At 42.6% G+C, this 17,491-nt stretch overlaps 1 protein-coding gene across 12 annotated transcripts in view; it reads left to right on the top strand.

The window, feature by feature from the left end:
* The first annotated feature begins 1,257 nt into the window (after positions 1-1,257).
* Anks1b (ankyrin repeat and sterile alpha motif domain containing 1B) overlaps positions 1,258-17,491 on the top strand; it is a 1,010,332-nt gene continuing 994,098 nt past the window's right edge. For 4 of the 12 annotated variants that reach the window (XM_040755081.1, XM_040755078.1, XM_040755079.1 and 1 more), the window contains exon 1: positions 1,261-1,883. In XM_040755081.1, coding sequence (XP_040611015.1) covers positions 1,750-1,883 — 134 coding nt within the window. In that variant the 5' untranslated portion in view covers positions 1,261-1,749. Of the gene's footprint in view, positions 1,884-17,491 lie in introns of all 12 variants that reach the window. The other 8 variants (XM_040755075.1, XM_040755074.1, XM_040755084.1 and 5 more) reach the window with 7 other exon arrangements.

Raw genomic sequence — 17,491 nt, 5'->3', positions numbered from 1 at the left:
ACATGTACCATGGTATCTGGAGAGCAGAGGACAACCTGATGGAGTTAGTTTTCTCCTTTTACTATGAGGTTGAACTCAGGTCCTTGTGCTTGGCATAAGCACACTTTTTCCTACTGAGCCATCTCGCTGGCTCCCGAGTGCAGTTTGTCAGTCAGTTACGCTGTGTGGCATTTGTATTTTCTGGACCTCTACTTTAGTTCTAAAGTAATATATAGTAGTAGTACCCAGCTCACCGTGTTGTTGTAAGCAAAGCACCTATCACATCGTTTCCCACCACCTGACCACAAGCGACCACAGCATGTTTCAAAAGAAAATAAGTGTGTTCTCTCTACCACGAACCAGGAAAACATCCAACAAAATCAAGCCAGACTTACACAATGAATTGCTGATGATATATGCAGATCAAAGCAGCTTTCTCCTCCATGCCCATTTATATTTTTCCTAGTGTGGAAGCGGAGGAATTTTCAATGAGAACCCTTTTCTGGTGTTTGTACAAGTCAGCAGATCTCAAAACTAAACTTCAGGCTGATTAAAGACCCTACAAAAACTTGCAAAAGTCACAAACCATTCAGAGGTTAGGATAAAACAAACCTCTTCCATCTATTCCAAGGGTGGGTTCCACAGACTCTCACCGGAGGTAAAGGAAGAGGTTGGCATATCCTGAACTGGGACAGATGCAGCAGCAAAAGCGCTGCTTCCAAGCGAGTGTCAGATTCTCCATCACCTCCTAGTGGGAGATTGTACTCAAGTGTGGTTCCTGAGTCTGGGCTCCAGGCAAGGAAGGCGCCTCAGCAGCCAGCGGGGTGATCTCCAGTACTCACACAGTTAAACCTCTTCCGAGGAGAAGGGAGAAGTGAGCAGGAGGGAGGGAGGGGAGGAGAGAGGAGGGAGAGGGAGCGAAGAGCTGGGAAGGAGGGAGGAGAGCGGAGGGAGCACGGAGGAGGGAGCAGGGAGGGCTCCGCCCACTGGCACAGAGCTGGCCTCCCCCGCCCCCGCCCCCGCCCCTCGGCCGGCCCGGGCCGCACCTGCCGCGCGCACACGCCCCCCGCGCGCCGAGCCTCCGAGCCTCCGCCGCCGCCCTCCGCTCGCACCCGCTGCGGCTCGCCCGCCCGCACAGCCCAGCCTCGGCGCGGGCCGCAGCCACCCCAGCCGCCGCCGCCATCGCCGCCGGCGAACCGCCGAGCCCGCCCGGTGTGGAACCCAGGCGAGTCGAGGCTGGGCACTCGGGCGGGCGCACGGGCCGTCGCCGCTGTGGCTCGCCACGCTCCAGCTCGCTCCTCCCGCCGCTCCTCCGCGCGCGCGGCGTTCTCTTCAGTGCGGAGCATCCTCCCCAGTGCTCGGCGTTCGCTTCCCTGAGCATCCTCCCCAGTGTGCTTGCTCGGCATCTTCCTCAGAGCTCAGCGTCCTCCTTCCGTTTCTCAGCGGCACCCGGGCCCGGTCCCCACCCGCTCGCACCCCACCCGCGGGAAGGAGGCCTCGGGAATGCAGGGGAGTGGCTGTGGGGGCGCGTCGCCGCTCGGCCAGCCCCTCTCCCCAAACACGGGCTGCTCCCCATTGTAGAAGCTGCGCCTGTGGTGTGGTGCGAGAGGAGGGCGGCGTGCTGCTCCCTGCGCGGGGCTGCGGGCATCTCAGCGTGCTGAAGCCCTGGCATCCTCCTAGGGTGGGGCGGGGAGGGCCCTGGCTTTTGGAGAGTGCACCCGGAGGAGGACCGGAGCTGGGAAAGGACTCTGTAGGGGACTCTGAGAGACTATGGGGAAGGACCAGGAGCTGCTGGAAGCTGCTCGCACTGGCAATGTGGCTCTGGTGGAGAAACTCCTATCTGGCAGGAAAGGAGGGATCCTGGGCGGAGGATCCGGACCTCTGCCCCTGTCTAATCTGCTAAGGTAAGAACTGGTACCCACTGGGGGGGGGCGGTTGTGTACCCTCGTTAGCATTGTGATGGGTATGTTCTCCCCTCAGGGTGTTGCGCCCGGAGGTGTCAACGGTTCATTCTTAAATTAGGCAGGAAAACAGACCGTGTGTGTGTGTGTGGAGAGGAAGAGCCTCCCAGGTAGACGGATGCTTTAGACTCTTGGAGTAATTTTAAAATAGCTTTCCATCAATGCGTCCATCAGCTACTTTTCTCTGAGCTGTGGTGCAGAACTTGTGCATGTATCGGTGTCGCTAGAAGAAAGTCGGCATGGGCATGTCCGTCACTGTCGGTGTTTGTGAATGTGAAGCCCACCCCTGCTATTTGACTGTTTACACGAGAGGCTGTTGGATGCAGGCAGTTATCCTGCCAAAGCCACAGCCTCCTTGGACGGACGGCTGCTACCTTCTCGTGCAGAAGGCATTGGCACTGGGCTGTGATCCCACAACACAAAGACAGTGAACCTTCTGAGGAGATGTCAATCACTGAGCGGAGTGTGTACATCTTGAAGCAGGTTAGGCAGCCTTAGCAGGACTTTCAGTTACCCTGACTTTGCTGAGTGAAACTCAGGGCGCAGGAAGCCAAGTCCGGCTTGGGAAAGTGTGTGTGAAATACATTAGAGGCCTTGTAAGACATGTTGCAGGTAAGATAAATATTGCTCAAAGAAGCTTTCTGAGGTGACATTAAAAAATGTCAGGGTCTTCAGCAGACATAAGTTGGAGATAACTGGTTTTATTTGCTCATTGGAGAAACTATTAAAAGTTGAATTGAACAAATGAATCACTTAGGAGGAGGGAAGCCTGAAGGGCACCCACTAAATGAAATTCAAGGAGAGCTCTTTAGTTCTCAACTCGTGGTTATTCAGTTTGCCCTGCACATTTTTGGAGGCTTCTATCATCATTCATCTCTTTACCTTAAAACATCCCTTAGGTGGTTCAACGATACTCATAAAACATTTTAAAAGCTGAAGTGATTTTCTCGCTTAAAAGTGTTTTGTACGATATTCATAAAAAGTAAAAAGAATTACATTTAATTGGTGTGTGTGTGTGTGTGTGTGTGTGCGTGCATGTGTGTGTTGTGCAGTGCATGCCATGTAGCCTATGTAGAAATTAGAGGACAACTCGTGAGAGTCTGTTCACCCCCTCTGCCATGTGGATTCTGGAAATGGTACACAGGCTCTCAGGTTTGAGAGCAAGAACTTCTACACTCTGAACCAGTGGTCCTCAACCTTCCTTAATACAATTCCTAACGTTGTGGTGACTTATTTTTGTTGCTATTTCATAGCTGTAACTTTGGCACTGTTATGAATCAGGTAAATATCTGTGTTTTCTGATGATCTTAGGTGACCCCTGTGGGAGGGTCATTTGACTCCCAAAGGGTTGCGACTCATGTGTTGAGAAACGCTGCTCTGAACACTTGTGCTGATCTTGATAAGTGTTTGATACAAACTTTTGCATGAACATGTTCTATATGCACAGGTTCTCATTCATAGGTTGTGATCAGACAGTTCATTTAAATACAATACTGGATATTGGGGAAAGGAAAAGCATACTACAGTGAAGTGAAACATAATTAAAAATGATGGGATTTAAAGATCCATATACTATTGTATATACTTGTTGGCAGTGACACTATTGGAATGAAATTACATTTCAGAACAATGATTATTCATAGGAGTTTTTTTTCTTTCAGTGGGCCTTAGAAAAGATGACTATTCTGTGTACCCTTTTTCATTTTAAGACACAAATAGATAATATACATATTTTAGACTACAGTTTCAACATTTACCTGTTTATAGAAAAGAAGTTTCATTATAAAGTTATAAGTGAAATAAGTGTATTTACAAGGGTATCAACCCATCAATTATATGCTAAAACAAGTTCCTCAAAAATTAGTTTCTTTGGAAAAATAGGAATTTATTAATAATAAGAAATTTATTTAATTTCATTGAGACAAATGGTAGTTTTGAACATTTCTCAATTGTGTTGCTTTTGACACAAATATAGATGACACATTTTAGGGATAAAACACCAAGTAGTTAATGTTAGTAAATACTTAAGTAGCAAAAGCATGATCCACAGTGTTCAGCTGGGGTGAGTTTCCTTTTATGAGAGGTTTTGTTGGCTGGTCCTGGTGTCTCTAGAGAGGCCACATGGAATACAAGGCATATTCATGAGAGTAGTTTGAATGAAGTTGTAAGAATCACAGATAAAACCAGTACTTTTCAGACTGGCATTTACCTATCTCACACAGAATTAACAACTAAAACATGTCTTTAAAAAAAATGGAGCTAGTGGTAGTGACTCATGCCTTTAATCCCAGCACCTGAGAGGCAGAGGCAGGTGAATCTCTATGAGTTCAAGCCAGCCTGATCTACAAAACAAGTTCCAGGACAGCCAGGACTGTTACACAGAGAAACGCTGTCTCTAAAGACCAAAAATGCAAAAACCACTGCTACCATCACCACCAAAACAAAACAAAAACAAACAACAAAAGTCAGCAAGAAAATGGGAGTTGAATTGTATTTAGGTGATCTTTTGCATGGAATTTCAAAGACACATTTTATGTGACTGTCACTTTATTTCATTAATGATTGTCAATCAGAAACTTATAGCATAATGCAAGTATGCTCTTTTCCAGCAGGCATAATGACACTTTGAAGTTATTTTAACATTTAATATTTTGGAGTGAATTGTGGAGCAGGTGAATCAGTTTTTCTACTTGCTTTATTACTTGTGTAGTGTGAAGTCTTTTTGTTTGGTTTGATTAGTTGTGTAGTGTAGCAATCATGTCAGACTCTGGGGCAAATGCTTGCGCATCTCATCCAGAGGTCAATACTCATTTCACAGATGAAAGACTAAAGAGACATAGAAAGATTAATAACTTGTCCAAGGTTACTTAATTAGTAATGCCAAGGGTTTGAAACTCAAATTTGCTTTACTGAGCCTTCAGTTATATTAATGAATTTATTTTGTTTTCCAAGTTTAAGGTATGCAGTCAATTTAGACAATACAGTTTGGAAATAGTGCATTTATTTTGCTAAGAGAAAGCATTCATTGCCTGCTTGTTTGAGACCTAGTTAGATAAAAATTTTGCAGAAGATGCTTGTGTTTGTTTATGATTTACTGCACGAATTGTGGCTATGTCATGAGGTGGTGTGCTTGAGTGACACTGCTGTTTTTAGTGGACACATGAATGCCTTTAAATTAGGACAAAAAGCCACACTGACTGCAAAATACTTTGTGGTGGAAATAGTAATAGTGTCTATTCCTAGGACTAAATGATGTAAAAAGTAATGAATGAAAAGCATGGAATACATAGTGTTCATCATTAGTGTTGGAATTCCTCACATTGCTCCAAAGCACATGAGTTTTGGTGAAATTAATTTTGGAAGGCCTTATTTACTTGACTGGGAGTAAGTTTCCATAGTAAATTTTTCAGTGGGATCAGAATCTTCAAACACAGAGGAGGCCTTTAATCCAAGTTCTTACATGGAATAGGAATTTCCTCCACAAAATCCTTTTCCAGGTTGTTATCTCAAGTAATGTTAACACCCCCAGTAACTAGATCCAGCCCCTTCCTCCTTTTGAGGCAAGATCTTGCTATCTCTCTCAGGCTGATCTTGAACTCAGTCGGCACCCTCCAGCCTCAGCCTCCTGAGTGCTTAGATTGCACGCACAGTCCACTGCACCCGGCATCTATTTATTCTATTTCACCTTCTGATAGCCGTGACCATAAAAAGAAAAATCCTGCTTTTTATTGAATGGAAAACCACTCTGCTGTAACTTCTAGCAGCCGGCACTAGCTTGGCTGTACGGGTCAATACGGAAGTTTCTTTGCCTAGACAGTTCTGCAGGGACATGCATTTAACTGTATTGTTTTCTTGTAAGTTCTCTCTTTTTCATGGAAGAACTGCTGTTGTCCTTAGCTGTTATGTGACGATAAAGATTAGGCGGTAGAATGCAAATTTTCATATTTTTAACTACCCTTTTTTCCTCCTTTGAATATTCTCAAATTTTAAAATGACCTTTTAAAATAAGACAAAAAAGGTCAGAAATGAATAATGTGTACCAGGTGTCACTCAGTATAGAATGGAGTGGGGACTGTGGGTTATTTTTATTTTTTATCTGTGCTTTCATGGATTATGTAATGAAAATAGGTGTCATCTAATAAAATATGATACAGTGAAATTATTACCACTGTATTATTGCTCTAAGACTTTGATAGAGGTCAAGATTTTCTGAGCCAAGAAATTGGTGTTGGCTCATATTATCTATGAAAACTTTCAAGTATTTTTCCTTTTAACAACCTGCGAAGCCATAATTCCCACATCTGGTATTTGGGAAAGCATTGGTTAAACCTAAATTATCCTTATTGCATTTCATTTTGTGTTACCCTGGATTTGCAACTTCTGCGTGTCTTTTTGACTCTTGAGTCTGTGTATCAGCATATTAACTTCCAATTTTGCTTTTTCTGTGGATAAATACACTTTATAACTGGAATCCAACCCACTATAAGATATTCCCAAAGAACCTCTTTTCAGCTTATACAGTTTAAGGGCAGAAGTCTTTAGGTTTGGTATTTCTTCTTGCATTGGAGCCATTCAATAGACCAGTTGCTTCTCTCTGTTATATCAGTAAGAGTGTTGTTAAGTATTTTGATTATAGTCTTCCTAAATTCATTGAACTATCCCTTTATTTGTATGACTATACATTCCAACAAAATCAGCATATTTAATAGTAGATTGTTTCTAGGGGAGTGAGCCATTGGTGATTCCTAATTTGATGAAAATTCCTTCTATTTGAATCTAAATCTTCTGGGCCTGGATATCTAATACTCACTTATTTTTCTTTAAAATTTACATGATATTTATTTATTGTGCATGCATGTTTATGGGTGCATGCATGTGGATATCTGAGGTCAGCTTGAATAAAGTTACTTCTTTCTTTCTACCATGTGGGTCAAGTGATTCTCAACCTGTGGGTTGTGACCGCTTGGGGTGTCAAACAGTCCTTTCACAGGGGTCAAGAATCAGATATCCTCCGTATCAGATATTTACATTATGATTCATAACAGTAGCAAAATTGCAGTTATAAAGCAACAACAAAATGATTTTATGGCTGGGCTCACCACAACATGAGGAACTATATTTAAGGGTCTGTAATGAAAGTATCTGATATGTGATGCCCCCCCAAAAAGGGGTCATGACCCAGAGGTTGAGAACCACTGGTCTAAAACCATCTACAGATTTATATTGTCAGAGCATAAGGTTCTGTTTTCCAAACTTAGATGAAAGAGATAGTAACCTTTCCTCATTTTATTTTTTCTCAACACCCCTTTTCATTCTTAGAAAATCTGAGGTCACCAGAGTTCTTATATTGGGTCTCCTCCCCCTTTTCTATTCAGCTTATATACATAAAGTTTTTTTTAAAAAAACTTATATGAATCATTAAACAGCTGCAAAAGCTGTTTTGATAAAAATATCTTTTTGATATAACTCTATATTCCAAATAAAAAATTCTCATTTATAATGTATGTTGATTTTCACTGGCATTAACAATTACTTGTATGTTAATACAGCAATAAAAGTTTGTCAATACCTTAGATTTATTTAGTCTTCTTTTCTTGAGAATATAATACATCAGTTCTCCCTTTCCTTTCCTCCCCCAAAGCCCTTCTTGCTGATCAAATTCATGGCCTCTTTGTCATTAATTGTTGTTACATACGTACACATATACATTTTTAAATATAACATGTTCAGTCAATATAATGTTACTTGTATGTATGCTTTTCAGGGCTGACCATTTAGTATTAGATAACCAGTGTGTGCTCTTCCCTGGGGAAGACAGTGTCTCCCACTCTCAGCATTCCTCAGTTGCCTGTAGTTTTTTTGTGTAGGGTTGAAGCCTTCCCCCTTCCACTTTGACATGCCTACTGTTGTACTTGTTGAAGTCATGTTTTGGCAGTCATGTTGGTGAGATTATATAATGTACCTAAGTCTGTATATAAATATACACATATGGCTTAAATTTTTCTCTTTTGGGCTGATGATGCCCTCTCCAAGAGTAGAGACCACTTTACAGAACCCCTAACAGCAGGAATGAGAAATCATCTTTTGAGTTGTTGGACAGCGTTGTCCAAGAGACTCCCAGAACATGCAGGCTATTGCTATTGCCCTTGTTGCCCCCTGGAGGTGGAAGGTGAGTCCCCATTGCTTGAGACACCACGCGCTTCAGATATAGGATCCAGAGGCTCCTGAGAGCTGTAACTGACAAGAATGCTTCTTCCCTGAGGACTTGCTTTCATGGTACGAGAAGGTGGCATGCCACCTTCTGAAGGAGGGAAGCAATCAGCAGTTCCACAAGCTATGACACCTGTGGATGACACATTGGTCCTAAGAGTGCAGTAGTGGGACACATGTCTTGGCGGTAACCAACAGCTCTCTAATTCGACTTAAGATCCAGCCAATGAGAAGGAAATCATGCCTGGCACTGGAAAGGTAGCCAGCAACCCAGGATAGGTGAAGTCATGGATCTTGGATGAGAGCCTACAATCACCACTTTACTAAACCAGCACAATCCTATACTATACTCTACATAGTTTTCCTTACTTTATTTTTTTTAATTCTTCAAAGACTTGAGTGTTAGGTGGAGCACATTTTGTAGTTATTGTTGAACATAAGTGATTCAGTTCTTAAGATCCCTATGTGAAAAAGTAAATCACTAAGAAGTGGGAGGAAACAATTTTCTGATCACCAAGGACATATCAATCAGCTACTTTTTATTTCTCAAATTTGGGATTCAACTCATGAAGCTTTTGGTACAAGCAGGTAAGAGACAACTAGAGTTAGGAAAAAAACCTGTAATTTTCACAACTATTTGGGCAGTTAGGTTATTGGGAATCAGATATAAGAAACTTGCTTTCAGAGATGCTGTGTTTGTTAAGTGGGATAAATCACAAACAGCAGTTAAACCTCGAAAAATGTTATATCTGTAAAAATAGTCAAGTTGTGAGTGGCTATCTATTTTAGATAGTAATGATGTTTGAGGCAGTGATTACACCATTATGTTCACTTGGCAGTGTCTGCCAGAGTGAACTGTGCCAGCTGCATGATGGGGTGTAAGGAGAGAGGAGAGGGAATTTTGGTATTGACCTCTTCCTCTATGAAGCAGGATTTTTAGCTTCCTCTTTAAAATGATGAGGACGGTACGTGACGGAAAACTAGCATGACCACCCTAGTGGCTGCTAGTTATTCTGTCTTTCCATTGTGATTTCTCATGGTACCTGGGCTTAAAACCAGAGCCTCTTGCATCCAGGACAAGAGTTCTGCCGTTTACCTGTACTCCCTGCCTCTGACTAGTTTTGCATTGCGGTTCCGTGTGTACGTGGGCCTCAGTGGTTTCTTTCCCCAGCATGGGCGAAGGGAGCAACTCTGTACTGGCCTCAAGGAGAACTGTACAATGCTCAGCAGGGCGTCCTATAACTTCTTAGGTGACAGTCAACAGTTCGATTAGTTTACTGGTATACTGAAACGGTTTATTTTACATTGGGGGTAATTTTGGAAGAGTCTTTCTAAGGCCCTGTAACAGTACATTCCAGGCACTGAAGCCGACTGTGATGTAAATGGAAGGGTAGAAAGGATGTAATTTCAATGTGGAGACCTGGAAAATACTTACTTTAGTGTCTTTGGTTTCCAGTTTGAGCATATTGCAGAATTATTTTAGTTAACTAAACTATGACATTTTGATTACTCACATGCTGGTATGAGAGTATATTTTATGTTTGAAGAAGTGGGAGTGTGCACCAAAGGCTCATCTGCATTCTGTTCCTTATGTGTGTGATGACCAGGTCATGCAGGCATCATAGTGGGCAGAGGCACAATGCCACCAGACCTAATGAATCTCCGGTGTAATTCACCTCTAGGAACTTCCCCTGGAGTTCAGTTTTCTTCCTTTTTAACATCAGTAGGCTAACAAGTGAATTCCACAGTTTATAAAGTTAAGTGAAACTTTGAAACGTATTCTTTGAGGGAGAATGGGGGAAAAGTATAAAGAAAAATTTAAAGAATAAATTTTGTTTTCTTCAGTTTTTTTTTCTGCTACAGTGCCCAAAGAGTGTTGTTGGTCTCCGAATGTTTCTTCCGAGTAGAGCTTTCTTATTGAGTGGTGTGTCTTCGTGTATCTAGCTATAAAATGGAACATTGATTCACTCGTGCCGTTGTCATTTGGACTCTGTTGTGCTGCAGAGTAGTTTCATTTAAGATGGGTAATTACTTCTGCTTACCCCAACAGAGACAGTCTGCTCAATCTGACTACTGTCTGATCAAAGCACATCAAGGCTGGGCTGATAGCTTTGGACCTCAACAGGCAGCCTCAGATCTTGCTGCCTTCTTGGTATTTCTTCTGTTCTTCATGCCACATTTCTTAGATGCTTCCTTACTCAAATTCTTTCTTCCTGAAAATGAAGTGCCTGCTACTCTTCTCTAACTATTGCAGACTTGCCGTGGCCATAGTTTCTCTTCCAATTGTCCCTTTCGTAAAGGGAGACAGAAGTTGCTGATTAGTTTTTTTTGTCAAATTAACATAATCTAGAGTCACTTGTAGGCATGTCTGTGGGGCATTGTCTTGATTACTGATTGGTGTGGGAGGGCCCAGCCCAGTATGGGCTGTGACGCTTCTAGGCCCGTGATCCTGGATTATATTGTATAAGAGGGCAAGCTGAACTACGGAGAGCAAGCCAGTAAACTGTGTTCCTCCACGGCTCCTCCAACAGTTTCTCATTTATTTACTTATTTATTTATTACATTCCAATCCCAGTTTCCCCTCCCTCCTCTCCTGACGCTCTCCCCTTCTTCCCCCCATCCCACCTCCCATCCCTTCCTCAGAGAGGGTAAGGCCTACCCTAGGATGTCAGCTAAGTCTGTCCCATCACCTCTTTGAGACAGAACCAAGGCACCCCTCCCCATGTCTAGGCTGAGCAAGGTGTCTCTTCATAGAGAATGGCTCCTGAAAGTCAGTTTATGCATTAGAGTTAGACGTTGGTCCCACTGCCATTGGCCTCATATACTGCCCAAGCCACCCCATGGCCACCTGTATTCATAGTTCAGTCCTATGCTGGCTCCCCAGTTGACAGTGCAGTCAGTGATCTCTCACTAGCTCAGGTCAGCTGCTTCCGTGGGTTTCCCCATCGTGGTCCTGACTCCTTTGTTCATATTATCGCTCCTCCCTCACTTTGATTGTACTCCAGGAGGTCAGCCCAATGGTTAGCTATAGATCTCCATATCTGCTTCCATCTGTTTCTGGAAGGGGATCTAACTTCTCTTGGATTGTGGATTGTAGGCTAGTTATACTTTGCTTTATGTCTGGTATCCGCTTATGAGTGAGTCTGTACTATATTTGTCTTTCTAGATGTGGGTTACCTCACTCAGGTTTTTCCCCTAGTTTTGTCCATTGTTTGCATATTAAAAGATGCCATTGTTTTTTTTACCTCTGAGTAGTACTCCATTGTGTAAATGTGCCACATTTTTTATCCATTCTTAGGTTGAGGGGCATATAGGTTTTTTCCATGTTCTGGCAATTACAAATAATGCTGCCATGAACATTATTGAGCAAATGTATAACTGGATGTCTACATGTAGAAGAATGCAAATAGATTCATATCTATTGCCATGCACAAAACTCAAGTCCAAATGGATCAAAGACCTCAACATAAACCCATCCACACTGAGCTGCATAGAAGAGAAAGTGGGACGTACTCTTGAATGCATTGGTACAGGAGATGACTTCTTAAATATAACACCAATAACACAGACATTGAGATCAACAATTAATAATGGGACCTCCTGAAACGGAGAAGCTTCTGTAAAGCAAAGGACACAGTCAACAAGACAAAATGGCAGCCTATAGAATGGGAAAAGATCTTCACCAACCCCACATCTGACAGAGAGCTTATCTCCAAAATAAACAAAGAACTCAAGAAACTAGACACCAAAACTATCAAATAATCCAATTAAAAATGGGGTACAGATCTAAACAGAGGATTCTCAATAAAATAATCTCAAAAGGCGGAAAGACACATAAGGAAATGCTCAATATCCTTAGTCATTAGGGAAATGCAATTCAAAACAACTCTGAGATACCATCTTACACTGATCAGAATATCTAAGATAAAAAAACACCAATGGCAGCTTATGCTGGAGAAGATCTGGAATGAGGGGAACACTCCTCCTTTGCTGGTGGGAGTGCAAACTTGTACAGCCTCTTTGGAAATCAGTGTGGAGGTTTCTCAGAAAATTAGGAATCAATCTACCTCAAAATTATGCAATGCCACTTTTGGGCTTATACACAAAGGAGGTACACTTGTCCAGCAGTTTCTGTTTCAGGCTCCTGCCTGGAGTTCTGGACTTGACTTCCCTTTATGATGTTCCGTAAATAGTACATTGGAGTAAACTATTTCTTCCCTCAGCTGCTTTCGGCCAGTGTTTGGTAACAACAGAGAGGTAGACAGGCACAGAGGGGAAGCAGATCTTGTGAGCAATAGAGCTGGGCTGTGTTGTGAGAAGTTAAGAACAATGCTGGACCTTTAAAGTTAGGAGACTGGAATGTGCTTTGAGCTGCCCCGCCCACCTCAGTCTTATCTACTTTAACCCTGCACTCTCCTCGACTTCACCTGCACACCACACTGCTTTTTGGGGCTGACAGTTACATGACAAGTGTGATTGATTGGTAAAGCTTTTAAAAGAAAAACCTCTTCTTTGTTTTTACTGAAAGAGACAACAAAACATTAGACACAAAAAGCATAGCTACGGAGTCAAGATTTGTGGTTTAACTGATGGAATAGGCTTTGCTTGGTTCCTAAGAGGGGTTAAATAAGGGAACTCATTATCTTATAAAACTGAAGAGGAAAGGGGCTTATTGGAGACATGTCTTAAAAAATTTACTGCTTAGTTAATCCCTAGAACTGTGTGTGTGTGTGCATGTGCTTGTGTGTGTGTGTGTGTGCATGTGCGTGTGTGTGTGTGCATGTGCGTGTGTGTGTGTGCATGTGCGTGTGTGTGTGGGGGGGCACTGGGGCTTAAACACAGGATATACTAGATGTGCACTTTACCACTGAGCTACATACACCCCTAAAATTTTAATTGAATTAATATTCAGATATAAGCATCAGTATATTATTGCCTGTTTCCAGAAGTCATTCCCTAAATGTATGAAGTTACTATATAGTCACAGGTGACAAAATTGTGGAATAAAATCATGTAACAGTTCTAATATCTAATGTGGTTTGAGATTAAAATCACATATTTTAGATAGACTTATATTTATTTGAAAACACTTCATGTTGCAAGTTTATTTCATTGTATAAGTAGAAGTGTTTGAAGATGTTACCGTGGATCCCAGTTAGCATTTTTTTGGGGATTGCCTCCCTCCCTCCTTTCCTTTTTTGTCCTCCCTCCTTCCTTCCCTTCCCTTCCTAAATCACTCTTAGCCACTTAGAGCTTTTGTTTGGTATATCTTACTAATCTACATTTGAATCATCTGTGCCTTACATAGATATGTTAAATACAATATGTAGTGTTTCAAGTACACTGAACTGCTTTATTTACTTACAGAATTGTCTCTGTTTTACATGGATGTTTTACTTCTAGTGTGGCGACCTGGGAGTGAAGAGCAGTGTGTTTGTGGGGAGCAGTGGGAATAATGTAGGGATGGTCTTTGTTCTGGTAAACTCACGGAGTTGCGTTGTTTCTCTTTGGGAGTGGTCTGTCATTCTGAAGACTGGAAGATACTGAGGACAGTGTCTTACTGACCAGTCAATCAGGGCTTTATAGAACGGAAAACAGGTATTGGTCAGATGTCTTGTAGATCCTAAACTTGAATGAGGTAATCTCTACCAAGTTCAAGTGCTGCTAGACTGTTGGGATAGTTTTATAAAGGGTCAGCATCCGTGAGGAATAAGTCACTGTGGAAGTGCCAAGCGGTGCTACAGAACACTGGTACAAAGAAGGAGCCATTCTTAGTTCTGTGAGGGAAGAGGACCCAGGGATCTGAGAGACAGGTGCTGCATGAATCTTGTCGGATGAATAGAAATTTACTGAGCCGACATGATTGGGAGGCGAATGTCTTAAGCAGGAGCAGTATATCCAGTGACAGTGAGTGGAAATGTAGTCTGTGATTTGGAGTGTTATGAGCAGTTTGGTTTAATGGACAAGAAGTAAGTGTAGAGATTGAAGGATCTCAGGTGTTTCCCTAAGGAGTTTGAACTTACCTTGGAGGCTATTTATTAGCTTTTTGGTTTTCTTATGCAATATATTAGTTATCCACTTATGATACTAGAATAACTTTTTTTAAACTTTATTTCATGTGTGAACTGAAGTTACAGACAGTTGTGAGCTGCCATGTGGGTGCTGGGAATTGAAACCGGGTCCTCTGGAAGAGCAGTCAGTGCTCTTAACCGCTGAGCCATCTCTCTAGCCCCTAGAACAACTTTTTGAAAACTTTGAGTAAAAGTTAAAAGTTACTTGCAATCTTTTTTGCTAAGGCTTCTTCCCTTAACATGTTCTATGTACTTGTCTGATAACACATTCAATTTTGGTTTCTGAATTTTTCATTGAATAATGTATCATATGTCTCCAGTGTGATTACCAAGTCTTCATAATCATAATTTTTATTTGCTGTCTAGTTCAGAATCTTCAGAGGCTCCCCATATCCAGAAAACTCATGGTTGTTCATGTATTTCCTGATCTTACCCAGATCCATAGAATTTCTATGTATAATACCTGTAAATATACATTTAATGGGCCTCTCCAGATAACTGTGTAGGTGTGCTAAAGTCGGAGGATCATTGATCTGAAGTCTGTACTATTGCTTAAGCATTCCTATAGTGCTCGAGACTTGGGCAGGTTTGACTACTTGTTTTGTGTACATAATGCTGTGAATGTCTTCATGCATTTTTAGGATACACGTCTGGAAGTGGAGCTGCTCAGGGTGTGTGCCCTAGACATAGTCTTATGTACTTTACAGCTGGCCCCTCATAGCAACCCTGTAAGGTCATCACTAACTTCATCCTCACCCATGGGATGAAAATCAGGAAAGTTGCATAATTTGCCCAGAGTTACAGTTAGTAGGTAACAGATTTGAGATTCAAATTCAGGCATTGCTGACCCCAGAGATCTTTTTCATGCGCTGTTTTGCTTCTTAGTTACATAAGGATCACCGTCTATCTTGGGTTAAAGAATAAAAATAGCAACATACTTTAGTGTATAAATAGTCCTTTTCCTGCAAAATTAATATAGCACCACATCTCCATCCTAACACAGTTCTCAGTTTTGCTTCTCTTTGCTGACAGTTTCACAGTAAGGGCAATATTTTGCTTTGATTTCTTTCTTGATAAACCCAAACAGTAAAATGAATGCTAAATAAATTAAGTTGTTTCAAAATATTTCTTCATGAACCATTTTACTTTAAAATAGTGTGATTGTCCTATTAAATTTTATTTTTTGTATTAAGACTTTTGAGTGTGTGTGTGTGTGTGTGTGTGTGTACGAGTTTAATTAGGGTTTCTTACAGGCACATGAATGAGTGAGGGCTTATTTATTGGAGCATGGGTAACTAGCCAGTGTCTGTACCATTAAAGAGTTCCTTTCCTTTCCCTTGTAAGAATTAGTTACCTATAAGCAGGTCCTCAGGGAGATGCAGGGTCCCCTTCTCCATGAATTTCTTGGGTTATTGAACATCAGTTGTCTTCAAAAATGTCTAAAAGGTTTGTCTATTGTGTCTCCACATGAGTGGTGTTGACTTTTCTTTCTTCTTTCTTTCTTCTCACACAAAGAAGGAGAATGCAGAGCTTGTGGGTCTTAATTTTCTGCTCTGTCATTTTCAAGCCAATAGACCTGGAAGCCCAGTACAATGGAGAGCCAGGCAGTGCATCCTTAGAACCCCTCATCTCCTTTTTGGGCGGGTGTTCTTTCATCCAATTGCTGAACTTCTTGACTCCTGTGCATCTTTTGACTGCTGTTACCAGAAACCCAGAGCTACCATGACGTTTTATCCTGTATCAGCAATTTTTTCTTAATTTCACTTTTATCCTCTTACGGAATTATATCCTCATATTAGATACTTTTGTGTTGCTGTAACAACTGGCAGGAAACACATGAGTGGGAGACCCCTGCTTCAGTCGGTCGTTGTGGGGGAAGGGCATGGTGGAGGGGCTTCTTGTGTGGCAGCAGGAGATGAGACCCACAGGCTGTTCACGTGGTGGCTGGCCAGAAGGCAGAGGGAGCAGGGCAGGAGCCAGAGGCAGAGGGAGCAGGGCAGGAGCCAGAGGCAGAGGGAGCAGGGCAGGAGCCAGAGGCAGAGGCACCTTTAGAGGCCTTCCCCTTGAGCCAGTTTCCATCAGCTGGGCCTCATCTTCCAAAAGTCCCACAGTCTGCCAAAACAGAGCCACTGGCTTAGGATAAAGTGTTCAAAACACTAGCCTGTGAGGGACATTTTTTTCTATTCTTCTTTCATATAGTATATCTCAACAACAGTTTCACTTCCCAGCCCCTGTCCCAGCCCCTCAGTATCAACAAAGTCTGTCACTTCATGTTGAGGCAGGAATAAGGTCCTCCCCACCGTATCTAGGCTGAGCAAGGTATTCCTCCATAGGGTATGGGCTCCAAAAAGCCAGTTCATGCACTAGGGATAAATCCTGGTCCCACCGCCAGTGGCCCCATAAACTGCCCAAGCCACAAACTGTCACCCACACTCAGAGGGCCTAGTTCGGTCCTGTTCGGGTTCCCCAGCTGTCAGTCCAGAGTCAGTGAGCTCCCTCTAGCTTGGGTCACGGTCTTGACCACTTTGCTCTTATCGCTGCTTCCTCTCTTCTACTGGACTCTGGAAGCTCAGGCCAGTGCTTAGCTGTGATCTCTGCATCTGCTTCCATAGGTTGCTGAATGAAGGTTCTGTGATGACAATTGAGGTAGTCATCAATCTGATTACAGGGGAAGGCCTATGAGCCCCCATGAGCCTTAGTTAAGCCTGTGGGTTTTCTTGTGGTGTTCTTGACCCCTCTGGCTCCTACAATCCTTCCTCCCCCTCTTCCGGAGGATTCCCCTGGGTCTGCCTACTGTTTGGCTGTGGGTTTTTGTCTCTGCTCCCTTCAGGTACTGGATGAAACCTCTGCGATGACGATTATGCTAGGCTTGGGTCTACAAGTGTAGCAGAGTGTCATTAGGAATTATTTAATTGACTTTTTTTTTTTTGCTAGTCGTGTCTGGTTCTACCTAGGTCTCTGGGCTATCCAGCCTCTGGTACCTGACCCTCCATGAAGTGTCAGGCGTGGACCAGTCATTGGTTGGCCACTCCCTCAAGTTTTGCTCCACATTTACTACTATACATATTGTAGGCAGGACTAATTGTAGGTTGATGGTTTTGTGACTGGGTTTGTATCTCAGTCTGTCCACAGGAAGCCTTTTCTGTCACAGAAGATGACCCATTCGGGTTCTGTAGACCCCCTTACTAGGAGACTTTGCTAGGGTTACTTCATAGATTCCCAAGAGTTTACATTGTACTAAGTATATACCTTGCCCATAAAATGCCCCCC

This window comes from Mesocricetus auratus, unplaced genomic scaffold (assembly GCF_017639785.1).
Source record: "Mesocricetus auratus isolate SY011 unplaced genomic scaffold, BCM_Maur_2.0 Super-Scaffold_100011, whole genome shotgun sequence".
Classification (NCBI taxonomy): Eukaryota; Metazoa; Chordata; class Mammalia; order Rodentia; family Cricetidae; genus Mesocricetus; species Mesocricetus auratus.
This window is presented reverse-complemented; position numbering and strand designations above follow the sequence as displayed.